Raw genomic sequence first — 21,026 nt, forward strand, 5'->3', positions numbered from 1 at the left:
ATGGATAATCCTTGGGATAGGTCCTCTCCCTTCCATACAAGTGAAGGTGTCACTTGGTTTTTTTGGAAGATCACCAAACCCTCTGCTTTAACAATCCCATGTGCCAGCCAGCTTTTCACCAGGAATCCACCAGGAGAAACGCCAAGGTGGTGAAATGAAACATCAGCCTTCACCGGGAGCATCCACAAGGATGGCAAACCCGACTTTCTGGAGAAGATCCCTTCATTTCACAGCCACGATTTGCATCTTTTTGGCTGGGGGGGGACACGGATCTCCCGTTATCCGGTGGAATTCCAGGAGGGAGAGCAGGCAGCTCCTCGGAGGGGCCCTGGCAGCGGCATTACACGCATGATTACCCTTTGGATGCAGGGAACAGGGGCTTAGCGGCGTGCGGAACGCCTGTTATCCAGGTAATGGATTTACAGCACTCCCTACTAAAGTATCAGACACAGCAATTTTTTACAGCTTTCACGCTGGAATTTATGGCTCAGGGAAGCGATCTCCGCACGAGGAGAGGGATCATTGCCTTATTTAGTAGCCGAGGAGGGAAATTGATGTTTTTTTGCCAAAGTTTGTTTGGAAAGGTGAGTCCCCAGGGCTGAGAGGGGACTGTGTGGCAGGGGCGACCCGAGGGGCACATCCAGAGCTGCTGCACACACATGTCACTGTCACACGTGTCCTGGCCCATGTGGCTGAGGTTCAATCTCCCACAGATTCCCACAGGGAATGGGAAAGCAGCTCCTGGACAACCAAAATCCTCTCAGGGAGCCCCTGCTCCTGGAGTTACGGCCAAGGTTTTTGGTGTCCCTCAGATTGATGGGGGGTAGAGCAGACAGGACCTTCCCCCCCAAAACAGCAACAGCCCACGAGCTGTGGGGATGGAAGAGCTCTGCTTCCCAAGGGATGTGGGACAAGGACAAACCCCTGCTTTTCGGGGCAGCACCTTCACCCCAGCTCGACCAGGAACGGCCAAACCTGGTGGAAACCCAACCCCGAGGACAAAGCGGGGCAAAACCTGGTCTTGTTCCCAAACCACATCCTCCAAGGACCCGGCTGCCTCGTGTAAGCCAGGTTAGAAGGAACAGGTTTCCTGGCCTACCTGCTGCTGCTGGAAGTGCAGGAGCTCCACGGGGCTCATCTCTCCGTTGGCCTCGGCTCCGGCAGCTCCGTCGCGGCTGCCGCCCCCGGGGCCGCCCCCGCTGCCGCCACCGCCGCCATCGGGCTGATTGCTGAGGCTGCTCACCCCGTTCTGCGCCGACGGCGTGGAACGGATCGTCTCCGAGGCAGATTCAACCATCATGACTCGCTAGCAGGACCTACAGAGGGGAGAGAAGAGCCTGAGAACGGGGGCTGGCATCCCTGGCTGTCCCAGATCCAGGTGGGATGGGGTGTCGAACCCTGTTGGGTTTTAGCTGTGCTCAATTCACCCCAACAGAGAAATCTGAAGCTGCCACAAATACGCTGCACATCTCTAGGTGAAGCAAGCGCAACCCACTCCTTAGGAAAACCCACAATTCCAGCTTTCCCTGAGCCTGGTGCAAGGCACAGAGCTCCAGGAATCTGTTTGTTTTCCCCAAATCCCAAAGTATTTCATGATGAGAGCGCAGCCGAAGCCCCAGCGAGGCTGCACACCGAGCACAGGAAACCTACACCTTGGATTCCACCCTGAAAATCCTAACAAAGTCGAAACATTCCCTCCAAGTGCTTCATCTCCCAGCAAACCACCACTTCCCAGCAGGAAAAATCCACCTGGCAGGGAAAAACCACCTGGCAGAAGGTGCCAGCTGAGGAAACCCAAAGGAACGGCAGAGCTGGGATGTGGAAACAAGAGCACGGTGACATACGGGTTGGAAAATCCTTCCTTGCTCCCAGTTTTTGCTCAGTGGGCTTGGATGAGCAGCAGGTTGGTGGTTGTGAAGCTGAAGGTGCCTTTTTCTGGGAGAAACTCCAGTATTTGGGCTGGCACTGGAGGAAACAGGACCAGCACACCCACCACTAGTCTCTGCCACATCCAGCTGGTGCCACATCCAGCCCTGACACAGAAAAGTGGCAGCACAGAATCCACCCAGAGCGAGGGTCTCTCCCCCCTTCCCAACACATGTTTTCCTCCCTGGAAAAGCAGTTTTATTTCCACACCCCTCCATCCCACCAGCACGGGCTCAGCGCTCACCCACCACCGCTCGCCGAGTTTGTAACAAGATGAGAACAAAAACAGAGGGATGGGATGAAAAAACACCACCTCCCTTTCTCCTTCCCCACTCTTTTTTCCCCCTATTTCCCCCCTCCACACCCCAAAAGGCAGCGAGACAAACCAGGAACAACATAATTGCTGAAATGTGGCGTGTAATAATCGCTATTCAGGGGCTGATCATTCATATTAAACAGGGAGCAGCGAGCTGCTCATTTGCATGTTGGAGATTATCTGCATTTCAAAAGTCATTTCCGCAGGGGATATGAGTGACATCCATTCCCAAGAGGAGCTCCTGGCTCCCTCCCACTGTCCCAGGGCTCTGGGGCTGACAGACCAGTGGCTGTGGGACAGCCCAAGGTTAAGGGGATTATTGGGATTTGGGTTTGGTTGGAGCACGGCGTGGTTGGAGAAGCTTCCCAAGGATGGGATGCTCACAGGATGCTGAGTTAGGAGCAAAAATCTGCAATAAACCCCTCACCTTTTGCCTTAAAACTATGTTTTTTTCTTCCTCACTTAGAATTTCAATGATTTCAAGTTCAGAAATATGAGATTATTGCTGTTCCTGTTCCCATTTTCACTCTGAAATCCACGGGGAACGCTCCGTGTCTGACACTCCAACAGCATCACCAGGGCCAGAAACTCGTCAGGATTCAAGCAGGGATTTGACTTTTACACGGAGAACAGGAATATCCAGAGTTACAACAGGAAGTATTAAAAAAGGCCAAAAAAAAAAAAAAAAAAAGAAAAAAAAAAGAAGAAAAAATTGGTTTTGGAAAGGATATAAAACTTTCCTGGCTTCGGGCATAAACTGGAGTTTAACTGTTGGGAATTAGGAGGAAATCTCTGCTGCTGGAGCAGCCGTGGGCTCGCTCTGGTGGTTCCAGCCCCTGCCAGAGGCGGGATGCTGGAGCAGATTCCTGCAGCCCGGGTGATTCCCGGAGCTGGGGACACCGGGCCAGCTGAGTTCCCTCTCCAAGTCCTGTAAAACTCCACTTCCCGTTCCCAAACCCCTCTGGGATGCTGGAGTGTCTGGGATCCCAACAACGCTGCGAGGGAAGTCATAAAAGAAAGTCATCATCATAATAATGGAAATATTTCCATTCCTATAAAAAGTTTTACAAAACCTTAAAGAAAAAAAAAAAAAAGAGGGGGAGAGAATAAAAAAATAAAAACGAAGCCGGTGCCTGTGAGGTTATGAAGCGGATTTAAATTTGGAACAAGCATTTCTCCAGCCAGGAATGATCCGGGATGACTGGGAAGAGCAGAACTCGGCTGAACGATGCCGGAGCACACGTGCAGCTCTGCACAGAGCCGGGAGGGATCCGCAGCATCCCAGCTCCTGCTGCTCACCCCTCGCAGTTCAAACACGAGCAATATTCCAGGGATTCTCCGTACGCGGCATCCGGAGGGGCTCGGCAGGATCAGACCTTCCCCCAGGCAGGGAGGGTGTCCGACAGTCAGCGGGAAGATCCAACACCACCCGCATCCAGTGGGGAAGGCTGGGTTTGCTTAAAACGGGAGGGAGGAGCCCCCTTCCAACGGCAACAGCAACAGAAGCTGCACAAATGGATCGTTAATTACCATTAATTACCATTTCAGACTCCCGAGCTCCGCCGCCGAACCACCGCTCTGCCTTTTTTGTTCCCCCCTTTTATCCAACCACGCACCTTCCGCAGGACAAAGGGAAGGAAACGGAGAATTACAAACGGAGCAACGAATCCCCCAGCCTTCGGCAGGACCATATGGCAACGAGGGTGTATTAATTACCGTGGCTTTTAATTAACAATTGCTTCATCTGAGCAGTAACATTTCCTTGCCATCCCCCGACTCGCCGCTAACCTGCGCGGAGCACACGCCATCCCAGCCATCAATCCCGCTTTATTGACATCCATCCCTCCCGCAAACAGCCACGATCCCAGGCTTTTCCAATTAACACCTCCGCACTCTCTAATTAGCGCAATTAACAGGCTGATGGATGCCCGGAGCTTCCCTGGCAGGGAGGGAAGGCGCTGAGGACACGGCTCCCACCGCGTGTGCCACGATTCCCGTGGGAACACCACGAGTGTGCCACCGAGCCCTCCAGGAGGGAGGGATGAACGTGGAGGTGACCAAAACCATGGACTCAAAGCAATGGATTTGGGATTTTTGGAGCAGCAAGAGCAGATGAAGAAGTGATTTCCCCCACAAGAAGCTCCCAAGGAATTTTGGGTTATCCAGACCCGTCCTAAGCGATGCCACTGCTCCATGGACACGGAAATTCAGTGGCACTTCCCAGCCCCTGCTGGAACAGCCACGAATTCCTCAGAAACCACTGCCCCAACACCAATTTCAGTGGATTTCCCTCTTTCTCATTATCCTCGGCGCCACAACCCTCGGCAGCTCCGTAATTTTGGGCTGTCCTTTGTGGGCCACACACGGACCCAGTGTCACCTCCACCCTGCTGTCCCTGTTCTTGGCCACTGTGGGTGACCCTGCCCACAAAATCCAAGAGCTCCTAAAGCATCACCCAGGAGGGAGGGATAAGGAAAAACAGTGGGAAACACCGCTGGGAAAACTCTCCCACCACACCACAACAGCACGGGTGACACAACACAAACTGAGATGTTCCAGAGGCTCTTCCCACCCTTCCCACTACATCCCAGTCCCAAAGCAGTATTCCAGAACCTTCCTCCCAGCTCCAGCCTCCCCAGGAGGTGGAGGGGAGCAGGTGGCCTCTCCCCTGGTACCGGTGGATCCTGAAGGAGAACGGACCCGACAAATCCCCCCAAAACCCTCGGAAATCTGCAGGATGCTCCTCTGCACAGCTGGAAGGAGAAGAGGACTCGGCAAAGCTGGATCTCAGGCACTGGATCTGCTCCCAGCTCCAGAAAGTTGAGCAACCTGCCTGTCCTGCTCCAGCACCACGAGGCTTTAGGAAGCGGCTGCTAATCCTAAAAGGCTTCGGCTAGAAGAGAAGCAGCAGCCCAGGATTGCTTCGAGAGTGGCTTTTTACCCTTTAATTAACACATAAACACATGGAAATGTGGAAAGGGGATTAAAATAAAAGTCTGGGGGAGCTGAGAGGAATCCGGAGCATTACTGTAAATTAGAAGATATTTAAGGAACCAGGGACTGGCTAAGCCCAGGCACTGCTTTAATGGGATCTCACCTCTGGGCACTTTCATCTCCCACTTTCATCTTGCTCCCAGCAACTTCTTTGGGAAGAGCCAACCTCTGGCTCTTCACCTTCACCCCTGGCTCTCCTCACCTGCCTCGGTGCCAGCCCAGCCCAGCCACGCTTGTGGGCACCAGGGACTGGCAGGCAGTGAGGTCCTTTCCCTAAAAATCACGAATCCTTGGATCAGCTCACTCAGGGAGCTGGAGAGCACCTGCAAGTGTGAAGATACCAACATGGGAAGCCCTGGGATTGTTCCTGTGCTCCTGGGAGCCCCACCTGTGTCTCCAAAACCCGTCACCCTTGGAGCATCCCTCGCTCTCCAGAGCCCAACCCCACAGGAGATCCTGTGCCCACCCCACACAAGGCGTTCCCAGAGACACCAATGCCCGCCTGGCACCTCTCCCATTGCCTGCCAAGCTTCGAGGAACACAAAACCCCTCCCAGAGTGGGTGTGGGACCGGCTGGAGGTGGCCAGGCCGGTGCTGGGACAGCGGGGCTGCTGCTCCATCCCGGAGCACGTGCCGGGCACCGGGGCTGCTGCTCCATCCTGCTCCATCCCGGCTTCCCTCGCTGTGCTCTTGAAAAGATTAAAAAAAAAAGGAACCCCACTCCATCTCATTAAGAAAGTAAACACAAGAGCCGTCTAAGTGTCTAATTAAGCTTCTAATTAGTCCCTGCTTGTTACTAATGCAAATTAGATTACGCCGCTTAACTACAGCATGTCCACAACACCCTTGTTAATTGCGGCCTTTTGAAATTAAATTACTCCCTAATTAGCATATCAAAGCCATTGATTCGGAGCCAGGAAAGATGAGGGCAGGAGGAAGTGAACGCCAAGTTTTGTTAATCAGGGACATCTAATTAAATAGTGACGTGGAGCATGGGGCTCCCACCTCACTGCTCTGGAGCCACCACACGTGGGGACCTGGGGATCCTGAGCAGGGCAGCCCCTCGGTGGGTGCTGCTGGTCTCTGCACCCACCATGGGTCACTGCTGGGGTGATGGAGCATCCTGATGGGCCAGGATGCAGGTCTGGTACCTGTGTCCCACTGAGCCAGGATGAAAGTTTGGTACCCATGTCCCATCAGGTCGGGATGCAGGTCTGGGATCTGTGTCCCATCAGTTTGGGATGCAGGACCAGTGCCTGTGTCCCATCAGTTTGGGATGCAGGTCTGGTACCCATGTCCCACTGGGTCAGGATGAAAGTTTGGCACCCAAACCCCATCAGGTTGGGATGTAGGTCCAATATCTGCATCCCACCATGCGAGGATGCAGGTCCAGCACCTGTGTCCCACCAGGATGGGGTGCAGGTGTCGTAGCAGTGGCCCATCAGGTGGGGTTGCAGGTCCCATTAGGTCAGGATGCAGGATGAGCTCCCGATCAGATCAGGATGCAGGTCTGGTACCCACGTCCCAATGGTCAGGATAAAGGCTTGGTACCAGTGCCACCTCAGTTTGGGATGCAGGTCTGGTTCCTACGTCCCAGTGGGTCAGGATAAAGGTTTGGTACCAGAGCCACCTCAGTTTGGGATGCAGGTCTGGTTCCTACGTCCCAGTGGGTCAGGATAAAGGTTTGGTACCAGAGCCACCTCAGTTTGGGATGCAGGTCTGGTACCCACGTACCCTGAGGCTGGGATGCAAGACCCGTGCCTGGTGTCCCATCATGTCAGGATGCCGGTCTGGCACCTCTGTCCCATCAGGAGGGGATGCAGGCCCAGTACCCAAATCCTGCAGGATGCCCACTGGGGGCACGCCCCAAAATCCAGGAAGCCCCCATGGAGCTACATCAGCCACCACAGTGCCAGGTCCAGCCCTGCATCCCCGAATTTCTCATCCTCCTAAAAACTTGCTTTCCTTCTGTCCAGCACAATCCAAATGAGAATTTAAACATCCCAAAACACTCCCTCTGTGCAGATGGATCGGGGTCACCCTCTGCCCAGCCCCAAAATCCTCGGTGACCCCAGACAGGAGCACGAGAGGCCCCTCAGTGAGGACAGGTAGGGCTGAAGAGCCTCTCACCTGTTGGATCCCAAATCCAGCTGGGCACAGGGGGAGGTGACACTGGGGTCCTGACACCAAATCACCCCTTAGGGCACCAGACTGGGGGGACACATCCCCTCACCATCCCTGAGGAGTCCTTGCATGGCACATCCCCACCAAATCCCATCCCAGATCCTTCCCTCAAAGAAAACCAAAGCCACCTCCCTGCTCTCACCTGGGTTATCCCCCAAAACCTCCGACCCCAAATTCCCAACCAGACATCAGCAGCGGAGCCACCAGGGAAGAGACTGGATCCAAAGGCAGAACCACTCCAAGGAGAGTGAAAGTGAAGCCTAATTTTGAAGTTATTTCAATAACTTCCTGAATGACCCAGTTCTTCCCATTTTATAACTTTTCCTCCCTGGTTTTCATTTTTTTTTGGTTTTTTTTTAAATTTTTTTTTTTTTTTTTTTTTGTTTAAAGAGGTGGGAAGGGAAAAAAAAAATAAAAGGACGAAGATTGGAAAAGTTTAATAGAGGGAGAAAAAGTCTATTAAAAAAAAAAAAAAAATAAAAAATAAGGCAGGCAGTCCGTCTCAGGGGAAGAGCTGAAATATTAAAGAAAGGAAAATCGCTTCTCCGGCTGCCGAGCCAGAGCAGGAGAATGGAGCGGCTGGAAGAGAAGGAACGGGGCACTTTTAATTGAAAAAAGGGAGATTCAAATGAAATATCCAATATCCCCCGTTAAAGAAAGGAAGAAAGACGGACCTTGGCCGCCGAGAAATTGCTGAAAGCCCCAACTTTTCTTTCTCTCCCCCTTTCTTGGAAGTTATAGGAAAGAGGGATGAGAGAAAGGAAGGGAAAAAAAGGGTCTTTCATCCGAGAGGAACTCGGGGGGAATGGAGGAGGAGGGCGGGAAGAGAGAAAAAGAGAGAGAAAGAACAAGTTTTATTCATTTATTTTATTTTATGAGATGAGTAAAAATAATATATTTAAAATAAAAAAGGCCGAGTTTTATAATGTCCCAGTGTTTGGAAGCAGCGGAAGGGAGCGGAGAGGGGGGAAAGCAACTAAGAACAGAAGGGCCGGCTCCAACCACCCGCCGCACGAGCCTCTCTCCCAACGAGATTCAATTAATTGATAACAAGAGGCATCAAATTAATTTTTCAAGGATGTTAGATTTTGATGAAGGAAAAAATCTCTCTGATTTTAATCGGGGCGGCGTTTAAAAGGCATAAATGAATATCCCTTTCTAATCATCTGAGGCGCCGAGGAAGCACCAAGCGGTTAACGTGGAAATTCAAATCGTTTAATTAGGGGGGGGGGGAAAGAGGGGAGGTGGCTGTGGTGGGGGAAGGGGGCCCGGGGTTTTCTTTTTAAAAAAGCTTTATGAAGAAATTATTTTTAAAAAAAATTATATTTCTTTCAAGCATCTTCGTTCTACCCCCCCTTCCCCGTCCTTCTCCTGGAACGCAGCCGCACTTGGAAAAACCCATCTCGGAGCTTTTTGAGCTTTTGAATAGAGACTGTTCCCCAGCACAATCTAATTAACAAAAATGATAATGAAGAGGGTGGGGAAAATAATTCAGAAGGAACAAAATAAAAAAAAAAAAGCCCTCCAAACTCCCAGGAAAGAAAAAAACCCAAATCCACGGGATAAGGTGAGATTCCCAGCAAGCACAACTCCCGTCCATCGCTCTGCGCTCCCACACGGGATGAGGGTTTTAGGATTTGGGATGAGGTTTTCAGCACAATCCCTCCAAAATCCCATTAAAATAATTACCAGCAGCTCCCGTGGCTGGTGTGGGATAGAGCTGCAACCAACACTGCATCACCCACACCGCTTTTCCCAAGGTTTTTCCAGCACTTCCCCGTAAATCCCGGCTCGGTTCAAGCCTCTCCCACGCGGCTCACACTGGTTTTGATGCTCACACACTGGGGACAGATCCCCCTGCTGCAAATCCCACCTGGAATTCCTGCTGCAGCGTGAGAACCCCCATCCCACCTGGAGCACACGGAACGCTCCAGCCAAAATCTGCTCCTGCCTCCCGTTCACAGCCAGGACGGTCCCACGCTCGCCTTCCAGAGCCTGGGACACCTGAGGAAGAGGAGGGATCTCCCTCTGGGATGGAGGCACGAAGGACACTGCCCTGTGGGAGTGAGGAAGAGCAGGAAAATGTCCCAGCTCCATCCCTGGGAAGGGCAAAAGCTCCCGGAAAAGAGGAGCGATGGGGAAAGCTCTGAAATCAAAATAAACCCCAAACTCCAGGAGTTCCCCCTGCCCCATCCCCTCAGGAGAGGCAGCAAAGGGCAAGGATGGAGCCAGGGAGGAAGAAATGCCCTGGAGCAGGTGAGGGACACTCTGGAATGGGATGAGGAGCGATGCCAGGGCTGGGACTCAACTTCCCACATCCCACCCCGAGCAGAATTTTCCAGCCGAGTTTGCGGGAAGTCAGACTGGAAGTTGCTAAAAGTCTCTCCTGGCCTTCAAATAATCCAGAGGGGAGGAAAAAACAGGCATGGTACCTATGGAACACGAGGGAGGAATTCGGATGCCACAGGTTTTCCCAGACTCCGTCATGTCTGTGCAAAAATTCATCCGGAAAAGGCTCTGGTTAATGCACTCCCCGATGCTTTCCACGGCAAATCCCATTTCTATGCAGGAAGAGGCCTGGTTTCCATCCAGAAATTATGCTGCTCACGAGGAGGGAGAAGAAGAAAGGCAGTGGGGGGGAGAACTATCCTTGGGCATTTTCAAACTCCTGGTCTGAAGTCCATTTTCCTTCGCATCCCAATCGGAGGCGGCGTGACCCGAGGCCGGCTCCGTCTCGCAGCCCTGCCAGAGCCCAGCTCCACGCTTCCAAACAGCTTCCCTGATTTTATTCCCGCACAGCTTGGCTCCTCCGTGGCCAGCCTCAGCATCTCCTGGCTTCTCTGGGCACCTGCCACCCCCACGGAGCAAAGCCAGCCCCGCAGTCGAACGTGGCTCCCGACAGCTCGGCTGGGAATAACCCCGGAGATTTCTCCAGCACTTTGCTAAAATCTGGGAAGCGGCGTGTTTGGCAGGGCTGTGCTGGGATCCTGCCTGGGAATGCTGCTGGGTGCCCGTGGAGAGGAGTGGGGTGGTGCATTTGATATCTGAGGTGTTGGGAAGAGAGCAGGACAGGCAGGAGCATCCCTCGGCTGCGGGAAGCGCTTCCCACCAGGACCCTGTGCTGAAATCCAAAGGTCACCGGGGTTCCCTTCTGGTGTCACCTGGATGTGCCACGTCCAGCCACCACGTCCTCTTCCCAGGAACGTCCCCCTCTGTGGCTCTTCCATGGGGAATCCGGGAGGTGCTTGGCCCGGCGTGGATGGATCCTGCAGGGATGGCAGCAAACCTCTTCTTCCACTGGATCCCTCTGGATGCCAGCTGGGCACACGGGGATGGGATCTGGTCCCACAGCATCGCTCCGGGGTCACACTCAGCATTCCCAGGTCCAGCTGCTCCATCCAGGCTCCCGAGCATCCCCACAGCTCAGCGGGACACGGCAGCTTCCCAAATCCAGCACATCCCTGCTCGGTGGATTGGGACAGAGCTGGGGAAGTGAATCCATGTCCTGAATCCCTGCTCATCCCAGGCAGAGCCTCCTCCTGGGAATGGTGAGATCCTGAAGCCCAGCTTCAGGATGTCCTGGTCCCCAGGTGGCTGCTGCTGCTCCAGCTCGGTGGCCAAGGAAGCCCCCGGCACCTTCCCACTGCCATGGGACAGACGGCGCCGTGCAAATCCCAGGGATCACTCCCAGGAATCAGGCTCCCTCCACCCCTCCTAAAAATAACCCTCATCCTTTAAAAATATTAATTAGTGATTCACCAACTGCTGTCACCCTCCTGCAGTCCTGGGGTCCTGTGAGCAGCTCGAGGTCCCTGGTGCCCACCTGGCTCCCAACGTGTCCCCTGCCCGAGCAGGACTCGCCACAACTGGAAGCTGCTTTTTTAGGGGAGATCCCAAAATCCCTGAGCCGAGGGCTCTGGCACGAGGTCACAGGTGAGGGTGCCCACCTCGGGCTGGTGCCACCCTCTGGGTGCCACCTTTGTCCCACGGCAGTCCCCGCTCCTCCACAATCCAGCCACATCCTCTTCCCGCATCCCCCAAGAGCCAGGGGCACTCAGAGCTGTCCCCAAACTGTCCCTGGGTGGGCAGAGAGTGCTGAGATCACCCATGGCAGGACGTGGTGTCCCAGGGGCTGTCACAGGCAGGGCACCAACACAGGGGATGTCCCCTGTTGTCCCCAGACCAAAAATCATCCCACGGTGGTGAGGGAAGGCACCACCACCGGGATACAGGATCAGACAAGGTGGGAAGAGGACACAGCTGGGGACACCAAATCCCTCAGGGACACGAGCCACATCCCTGGCCCCGTGTCCCCCATGTCCTCCCCAGTCCCAGCACAGTCCTGCCCCCTGACAGGAGTTTTCAAACCCCCAATTATTATCCTAAACCTCCAGACAAACCCAGCAATTTGTGCTGAGTCCCAGAACGATTCCCAGAGCGTTTGTGTCTACAACAGCGCTTGGAAAGGACCAAGGCTGCAGAGGAAGGAGCTGTGTGTGCCCCCTGAGGGGACAGGGGTCTGTCCCTCCATCCTTTTCCCCGAGGGATGGGCACGGCCCTCGTCTCCCGCAGCTCCATCCCAAATTTACAGCTGGAAATTCAGCAGCAGCGACGCCCCCGATGCTCCAGCACGGTGGGGACATGAGGGATCAGCCAGCAGCAACCCCCAAACCACCCCCTCACCCACCAAACTCCCTCCCACTGCATTCCCAAACGCAGCAGACTCTTCCTCAGGGAGTATTTTAAACCCCCAGAGCAGGGGGATCACTCCAGCATTCCTCCTTCCCAGGCACAGCCCCCGTGCCAGTCAGAGCTGCTGGAAAACCTGTGGACACAGGAATGAGGAGGGGTTTGATCCATGGACGGGGCTGCTCCGACACCTCCCGAGTCTGACCCAGATTTGGAGCCACGGCTCCACTTCCCAGGGAAAATGGAATTTGTTTGGTGGGAGCCCACCAGAATCAAGGGGTTTGGGAACAGGCCCTGCCCTGCATCTTTTTATAAATAAAACCTGGGTTAAAAGGAGAAGTGGGGATAACCCAGACAGGGCTGTGCTGCCGCATCCGGAGGGTCCCGAGCATCCCTCAGGATGCAGAGCCCAGCCCTGAGATCCATCCCCTGGGAAAGAGCTGGACCCTGCAGCCCCCAGCACGTTGGGGTTTGACTTTGGGAAAGTCAAATCCCAATTCCAGCCCAAATCTCACTCCTGGCACTTCAGAAAAAGGGGATGAAGTGAAGGTTGTGCCACGAGAGCAGAGCTCAGCCTGAAATCCCTTCCCAGGGTTTCTCCGGCACGCTCACACTCCCACCTCTCACAGGATGCATTTTTGGCCATTTCCCTTCACCTGTTTCTCTCAAGAGCACATTGAGGGAATCTCCCTTCCCCAATACGCACAAAAAGCCAGAATGATGGAGATCTGCCCCAATTCCTCCTCTCCTTCACCTCCATGGGGGAACACGGGCTCTGCTGCTGAACCCAGACCCCTGCAGACCCCCAACAAACCCCGAGTGCTTTGGGGTCAGAGGGACAGGAATGGGTCCTGCTGGAGAGGAAAAATTGAGGATGAGTGCCCCAGACCACAGGTGCTGAGAGGCCGAGACAAACTGGGAGCGATGAGATGAGCATCACCCTCCTCCTCCTCACCCCCCAGCCCCAGCTTTACACACCCAGCAGGTGACAAGGGCCCCTTTTGTTTTCCAAATGAGGAATTCCTGTTGATTTTGAAGGTTTGATTTATTAATGGGGAACATGTGTGGCAGCCTGGCTCGGGCAGAGCCGAGGCTGAGTGCAGGGCAGGGCAGCAGGGGATGGGGAGGGGGGACAAACCCAACCCCATCCCAGCAGCAGCCTGGAAATGCTGCAGAAATGCAGGATAAAAATCCATCCAGGAAGCTGCAGGGAAGGCAGGTTGGGATGTAAAAGAGAAATGTAAATTCTTGGGAAATAATCCCAGAGAAAGGCAAAGCTGGAGACTTTATAATCCCACCTGAATCCACCCCGGGAAAAATACACGGGTTTGCAGCTCTGCCTGGCCCAGCACATTTCCAAAATCAATATTTCCTGCCTCAAAACTTACAGGACACTTCTCCCCATGCCTTTATTTGCTCTTCTTCTGTTTTTAAGAGCCCTGGTGATGCCGTGTTTCTCTTCCCGATCCAAGTTACCCCACGCTCCAGGGAATTTCCCTCCCACTGCCAGGTCTGGCAGCATCCCGGAGGAAGGACCAACCTGCTGGGTGCCAGAAACGCTCCTGGGGGCACAGAGCTCCTCCCTCCCTGCTGGGACACGGGACACAGCCTGGCAAGTGGCACACACAGGGGACACGGGAGAGCTCTTCTCCCTGCCCAGTATTCCTGCCCGGATCCTGGTCCAGTTCAGCCCAAAACTCCAGATCCTCAACAAGGAACCTTGGCTCTGCCGGGTATGTCCTGCCTCGAGCTGTCCCCTCACCCTGGGTGGCTCCTCCAAGCCCTCCAACCCCTGAGTCCCAAAAGCTTTTCCTGAGGCTCTGTGGGACCCCCATCCTGGGATGTCCTCTGCCATTCCCTGCCATCCCTGCCAGGCACTCCCTTCTCCCGGGAGCTGGAGGTGCAGAGTCCAGGAGCTGAGGAATCTCCACAGGCTGTGGGGACCCTCCTGCTCCAGGAGCATCCTCCCAGCAGCTCCAGGACAGCGTGGGATCCCCTGTGCCGGGATCCCCATCCCAACGGATGCGCCGTGATCCCAGCACGGGACGGGAGGCACCAGTGGAGCCGTGAGCCCGGTGCCAGCTCCAGGAGCTGTCCTGGGCCATGGGGCAGCAGCAGGGGACACATCCCCACTCCCAGGCACCCGGAATCTGAATCCAAAGGGACTCCAGACAGAGAGAACAGCTGGGAACGCGGGATCCCGGCTCACCCCTCGCTCCACAGCACAACCCTGGCCTCGTACTCTGCATCAAGCCTCCAACCTGTTCCCTCCTCCACTGCTCCCTCTTTTCCCAGTCCGTGACAGCTTCTCCCAGGTGGTCCCATCCACACCCTGCTGCAGCCAGGCCCCAGCTCCCGGAATCCCAGTAAACAGCAAAAGGAAAATCACTCACCTAAAATCTACAGGTTGTGGAATAAAGCAGGACTTGGAGAAAGCAAGGGAAGGGCCGCAGGGTTTGGGATCAGAGCTGACAGATCCCAAGGGAATCTGGCAGTGGGATGCTCAGCCAGGAAGCTGGAATGGCACAGTTTGTGTGCCTTCATCAGCCCTGGAGCAGTGAAATCCCTGTGGATAACCCCAGCTCTGGCCAAGGGCTGTTCCAAGGAGTCACTCCACGAGCACCTGCTCAGGGCGAGCGGCTCATCCCGGCCACGGATCCACGGCTGTGGAAACGGGAGCAGCATCTCCCCGAGCTCTGGAGCTGCCAAACACGAGCTGCACAGCACCCAGAGCACAAACCCATCCCACTGGGGCTTCCTCCTCTTCGTTTTCCTCCTCCTCCTCCTCCTCCTGCCGGGGCCTTCCCGGTGCTCCCCAGCCCATTCCAGCTCCGGTCATGCTGAAGGAGTTTTCCCAATGAGGAAGAATAAAACACTTCAAAATCACTTCCAAATCATCCCCCACACGGCATTTTTTCCCTCCTCTATCACCTTAAATTTTTTTGTGCACTTTTCCACAGTTTTGAAAGGAATCTTCCATCACATCATTTTCTCACCCCGACTTCTCCCTCTGATAAACCCAGCGTGGAGCCCTGAGCAGAGCAAGGTGAGATTTCCTCCACATCCACCCTCTGCTCCTTATTTTCCCAGGAAAAATCTCTGCTTTTGCTGCCAACCTGGCTCTACAATCCAGGAGGAGGGACGGCTTCCGCCGGAACACGCTGCCAGCGGCTGCTGCCAACTTGCCAGGGCACAGGAGCCGCCGGGAAGTGTCACCCAGGGCTGGGAACGCCGGCACCAGGTCACCCCACCCCAGCACAACGGGCTGCAAACACAGCCTGCATTTTCCTTAAAAAAATATAAATAAACCCCAGGAGAAAGGATCCTGGTTTTTCTTCCAGGAGAAAGGATCCTGATTCACGCCGGGCTCTTTTCCCTGTGCATCCCGGTGCCCTTAATGACTCCCCTCCAGCTCATCCCTGCTCCAGCAGGATCCCTGTGAAATAAATCGTGGCTTTGGACCTCTCCTCACCTCCTCCTCTGCTTCTCCTGCCTCTCCTCTCTCCCTTTTCCCTGATGCCATTCCACTTCCAAACACGTTTGTGTCGCGGGCAGCCGGATCACCGCAACACGTTTCATGCTGGAGCCTCGCCTGAGCCATGCCAAGAGCCGTTTAAATTAGGAAAAGTTTGTAAAAAACAAAAACAAACCCTCGAGCAGCGTCTTGGCTGGATTTTATCTCCCAAACACTTGGAGAGGGGGGAGGAAAAAAAAAAAAAGGGGAAAAAAAAAAAGATTAGGAAGTTTTTCAAGCTGTGCCCAGCCCCATCTTGATCTACAAGTTCTGTTTGACTTGAAAAGGTGCAGCACAGGAAGGTTTTGTAAGAGATAAAATGGGTGCAAGTCCTTGCCCTAAGCTGGCCCAGGATCCAGCACTGCTGGTCACAGCCCCACGGCCACTCAGGGGGCTCTGGGGCCACCCCAAGGGTCCCCAGCTCCGTGCAGGGCCATGTCCCAGCCCCTGGGGTTATTTCCAAGCCAGCTGCTCCCCCTGAGTTTCAATCAGGTGCACCCAGGAGTGGCTCATGGAGGATTTTTACACCTTCTGAGGAAAACACATGGAAATTCCAAGCTCTGAGTGGTTTTATTTTCTCCTTTTTTTCCTTTCCTCTCCCACTACTGGAGCTCATCCCTCTGTGGGGAGATGCCCACGGAGCAGGACAGAGCTCCCCACCCTGCAGAATCTCCCTGTCCGTGCTGGAGGAGCTGCAAACCAAAGAGGAAGGGACAGGAAATTTCAAGTTCCCACTTCCAGAAGCGGCAGGTGATGCCGGCAGGGTCATTTTGGGAACGGAGGAAAAACCCAGGGTGGCCCTGGAGGAGGAGGAGGTGGGAACCTTCCCTGCACCCAGAAATGGGGAACAAGCCCTGGAGACCCCAAACCCACCTGCCAGCCCCATCCCAGCACTCCACTGGGCTTCAAACCCACGGGGGGGGAACAAAACCATTCCAGCTCTCCCTTCCCAAAATTAAGAGAATTTTCCCAAATCCTTCAAGCTCCCAAACCTCACCAGTGAGGGGAAAGGCAAGGAGCCATAAATGTGTATGAGTTATAAACCCAGGGACCTCCGGGCTTCTCCTCCCGCCTTTCCCCGGTGGGAAGAATGAGCCCGTTCCCGTTGCCCCCCACCTTGCTGCCACAAAGGCAATCCCAGCCCCACAAGTCTCCCCCTCCAGCCCCGCTCCCCGCCAGACCGACAAGAAAAGAGAAAAGAGAGTGGGGGGGGATGGAAAAAAAAAAGAAAAAAAAAAAAAAAAAAATCAAAGGGGAGAGAAAACCCTGAAAGCCGGAGCCCCCCGGCCCCTCCCCAGCCCCACAGCGAGACACAAACATCAGCAGACTCAAAGCATCCCCCGAGCCAGCGGCGGAAAAGAAAAGCTCCCGGGCTCTCCGGGCAGCAACTTCACAACTGAGTGCACTCGCATTCCTGCCGGGTTATTAGGAGAGAAAGGCCGAGGGCCCGAGGAGATATTTTAGTGTCACTTGATTTTATACATTGCACTGATCTTTTTTTTTAATTTTTTTTTTTTTTTTTTTGTAGTTGTTGTTTTCCGAACACTCCCCGCTCTTCCCTTTCCAAAGGGATGTAAAACCCACGGCTGCCGGGTTTCCAGGCAGGACAGCGGAGCTGGACACGGCTTTTACAGATATTTTGGATATTATCCGTTCTCCAGCCCCTTCCTCACCTCCCCCAGCAGCAACTTTAATCCGTTTTATCCCACCTCGCTCCGTTTGCTCAGCCTTTCCCCCTCCCCTGACCCCGCTGGGCTGCAGGGCTTGGGGGTGGATTTTCCACACCGATCCCGTTCTCCTCCACTTTCCTCCCTCCATCAAATCCAACTTTGTGCCGCTCGCCGGTGCCACTTTGGATTTTCCATTTTACCTTGGGAGCGATGCTCGATCCGGCCGGGAACGGACGCGCCCCCATCCCCACGCTGAGAATCCCATCCAAGAGGGGCTTTGGGATTGGGGAGACCCACAAACCTCCCCCCCAAAAGCAAATAACAAATTAAAATCACTCATCAAAATAAACGGGGAGCTGCTCAAAGCAGCAGCTCCCAGCATTATTTGGGAGCAGAGGGATCTTCTCCACAGCCCCAAATCCCACACCACAAAGGGCAGGAGAAGCCGGAGCCTCCAAAAGCTCCCTGCCTTGGCACAGGGAATTCTGCCCCTTCTCCCCCACGTTTTCCCCTCTCCCAGTTCAATTTAAGCGACCTGAAGGAGGAAAAAATTAAATAAAAAGTGGGAGAGCAGAGTAATTTTTCCAAACCTGATTATTTCCTCCACGCACCCGCTCCTGGAGCTTGTTCAATTTATTTTTGATGGACTTTAAGGTGGGGTGGCAATTAAAAAAAAAATAATTTCAAATCTTTAATTTAGAGTTAAGATTTTGAAAAACCCCTGAGATTTTGCTGTGTTTTAATCGAGGATATGGGGAGGCATGAAAGGGAACACATCCCTGCCGACACCCGGGACCGGTGTCTGCGTGAGACACATGTTGGGTTGATTTAACATCAAATCCCTGCTCTCCACGGAACGTATTCCCCGTGTAAATTTTTAACACACCAGCAGAAATTTGTTAAAGTAAATCCTCCTTCTGGTTTGGGTTAAAAACAACCCAAGCTTTTAATACAGAAACTAATAAGAATTTTATTGTCTGCCCCACAGCTTTACGACGCTCGCGGAGAAGTGAGGTCTTAATCCGATGGAAGTTGGGGTGGAGGGTGGGAAAAGGAAAATCTTGGGGTATCAACTGATGGGGAGGGAAGAGCTGCCTGAAGCTAAGGAATGATTCCAGGCAGGAATTCGGACACAAATTCCTCCAGGACTATATTAAGAGCAGCAGGAAAAAAAATAATAATAATAATAATCTCAGCTCAAGTTTTCGGAGCGGGCACTTCCCAACCACGACTCCCGGGAAAGTGGGGTTTGTCAATTATTCCTGCTTTCTCCTCCACACGTTTTGAATTTGTATTAAAAAGTGCACAGGAGGGAGAGAGGGGGAGACACACGGCCCTTGGCTTGTTTGCCTTTTAAACGGGGAAAGAGAAACCAGCGTCGCTCCCAAATGGAAAAAGAAAACCCAATTCCACTCCACTTGTTCTCTGCCATCCACACCTCCGAACGCGCCTGCCAACTCAAACCAGATTTCCTACACCCAGAGAAATATCCAGAGCCATCCGCGGCACTTCCCGAGTGCCCTTTTCTCCCGGAGAGGGGGAGAGCAGACAGAGGCGCGTTTGTTTATCCCACGGAGCCGGCAAGAATAGAAATCCCTGAACTTTGCCAGCGCCGGGAGAGCATCGCAACGACGGCGGACACCGGGGTGGGAAGGGGATGTTGCCGGAGGCTGATCCAGAGCTCCGGGTGAGCCAGCACGAGTTATCTGCCCGGCAATTTCGGAACTCCCAGAAGACGATGCTCCGTAATAAAAACTCTTCCCAAACACGTTAACACCGCCGGTACCACCAGCAGCCGCTGCCGGCAGCGTCCCCGCCGAGAGCTCCCGCGGCACCGGGAATCGTGTCCGGCTTACAGAGACCCCCCCCAAATCCTTGGAAAAGCCCCCCCAACCTCTCTCCCCGTCCAAACAAAGGCGCTCGGAACCCCCGCAAACTTTACAAGCGGGTGGAAGCCAGGCAGGGCTGAGCCGCGGGGCAGCCGGCTGCCGTCAGCCCCTCCGGAATCCAAACCTGCGGGGGTTTCTCGGGAATATTCTCCAGCTCCATCCGAAGCCGTGCCTCGTCCTCCTCTCCCTCACCTGGCAGTCTGGCTTAGGGTTTTGGACGCGGCGCTAGATTTTCCCAGGGCTGGCTGCAGGTTGTCGGGGACGGCGGCGGCTGCTGCTTCTCCCAGGAATTGCAAAACTTGGGGCAGACTTACGGATTTCTCTCCAAGGAGGGAATCACACCCCCGGGCCCAAGCAGCGGCGGGTCGAGGCTGAGTTAAAATGTGATGGAGGAGGGAAAAAAAGGAGGGGGGGGGGGGGGGGGGAAACCCACCCAAGCCCTCCAGCAGCCGGAATTAAACCAAAACTGCCGGAGAGAAAGGAAAAGATGGGGAGGAAATGGGAAGCACCAACAAAGGGAGCGCTGGGGCGGTTGCAGGGCAGGGGCGGCCGGGCCCCCCCTCCCCAGCCCCGGTGCGCTGCCCCCTCGGGGGGTGCGGGACCCCCGAAGCGCCGGAGCGGAGGCGGGTCCGGATCCGGCACCGGCAGCGCGGCTGTGCCGGCGGCAGCGCAACTTTCCCGGGGCCCGACCCCCCCTCGCCGAGGGGGCCGCGACCCCCCCTCCCCGCTGCCGGCCGCCCGAACGCCTCGGGGGCGGCGGCGACCCCCGCGCCCGCCCGGAGCCGGGCACCCCGCACGCACCGGGACCCCCGCGCTGCTCGGGGCGCACCGAGCGCGGGGACCCCCCCCTCCGGGGAACCCCGGTGCGCCCCCCGAGCCCCGGCCCGCCCGCACCCCCGGCTCCCCCAGCGCCGGCCCCGCTCCCTTTGTCCGGGAGCCGTAACAAAACTTCCGAGCGCGGGGCACGGCCCGGCCGGGGGCAGCGGTGGGGGGGGGGGGACACGGGGGGCACGGCCCGCACCCCCCGCACCTGCCGGGGGGGTCCCGCCTCCCCCGGGGACACCCGCGGAGCCTCCCGCGCCGCCCGCACCCACCTGGTCGCGCCGAGCGCCGGGCTCCGGGGCGGGCATGAGCCGCGCCGCTGCTTCCCCCGCCAGCCCAGCACAGCCCTCCCCGCACCGCCACCTTCCCCAAACTTCGACGGGGCGGGCGCGGCGGGGCCGGAGCTCAGAGGCGGCGCGGCATGGCCGGGGGCGGAGGGGGGGCTCCGTGCGGCGGCGGAGCGGGGCCGAGCGGGGCCGAGCGGGGCCGTGCGGGGCGGGGGGCGCGGGCAGCCGGGGCCGGCCGGGCCGTGGCCGCGCTCAGGTCCGGCTCGGCGCGGCGGCGGCGCGGGCGCGGCGGCGCGGGGCGGGCGCCGGCCGCCCTACCATAGTTCCTCTAAAGCAGGTGCAGCCGCTTTCCCCGCCCGAGCATCCCCCCCGCGCCCCCCGCTCGCTCGGGGGTGTTGGGCCGGTTTTTTGGTTTTTTTTTTTTTTTTGGGGGGGTGTCCCCTCGCTGGTTGGAGCACCCCGCTGGATGGAGCCTCCCCCACCCCACCTCGCCGTTCTTTGCCACCCCCACCCCGCGTTTTGCTCATTAATGCCTGCGCTAATTGGTTTCTGCCGCGTTCGGTCCCCGGCGCGCGGCGGAGCCCTGGGCTCGGGGAAAGGGGGAGCGGCGGGGAAATTGAGGCACGGGGGGACTGGGGACACGGCTCCAGGCGCTCCTTGGGATCACAGGATGGGCCGGGTGGGGAAAGAGCGCTCGGAACGTCGAGTTCAACGCACGGGGCAGAGCCAGGACAG

At 55.8% G+C, this 21,026-nt stretch overlaps 1 protein-coding gene across 17 annotated transcripts in view; it reads right to left on the reverse strand.

Moving 5' to 3' along the window:
* Positions 1 to 20,448, reverse strand: part of FOXP4 (forkhead box P4) — a 55,362-nt gene extending 34,914 nt beyond the window's left edge. For 6 of the 17 annotated variants that reach the window (XR_015278965.1, XR_015278966.1, XR_015278963.1 and 3 more), the window contains exons 1-2: positions 20,277 to 20,426; positions 1,100 to 1,316 (exon numbers count right to left, since the gene is read on the reverse strand). Coding sequence is in view for 9 of the 17 variants with exons in the window: in XM_086861668.1 (XP_086717794.1) it covers positions 1,100 to 1,300 (201 nt within the window). In the remaining 8 variants the exon portion in view is untranslated. Of the gene's footprint in view, positions 1 to 1,099; positions 1,317 to 1,844; positions 1,966 to 2,669; positions 2,858 to 3,541; positions 3,680 to 3,782; positions 3,859 to 3,958; positions 4,088 to 19,374; positions 19,649 to 20,276 lie in introns of those variants that run through there. The other 11 variants (XR_015278967.1, XM_086861674.1, XM_086861669.1 and 8 more) reach the window with 7 other exon arrangements.
* Positions 20,449 to 21,026: the final 578 nt, after the last annotated feature.

Source organism: Cyanistes caeruleus, chromosome 24 (assembly GCF_971803275.1).
Source record: "Cyanistes caeruleus chromosome 24, bCyaCae1.hap1.1, whole genome shotgun sequence".
Taxonomy (NCBI): domain Eukaryota; kingdom Metazoa; phylum Chordata; class Aves; order Passeriformes; family Paridae; genus Cyanistes; species Cyanistes caeruleus.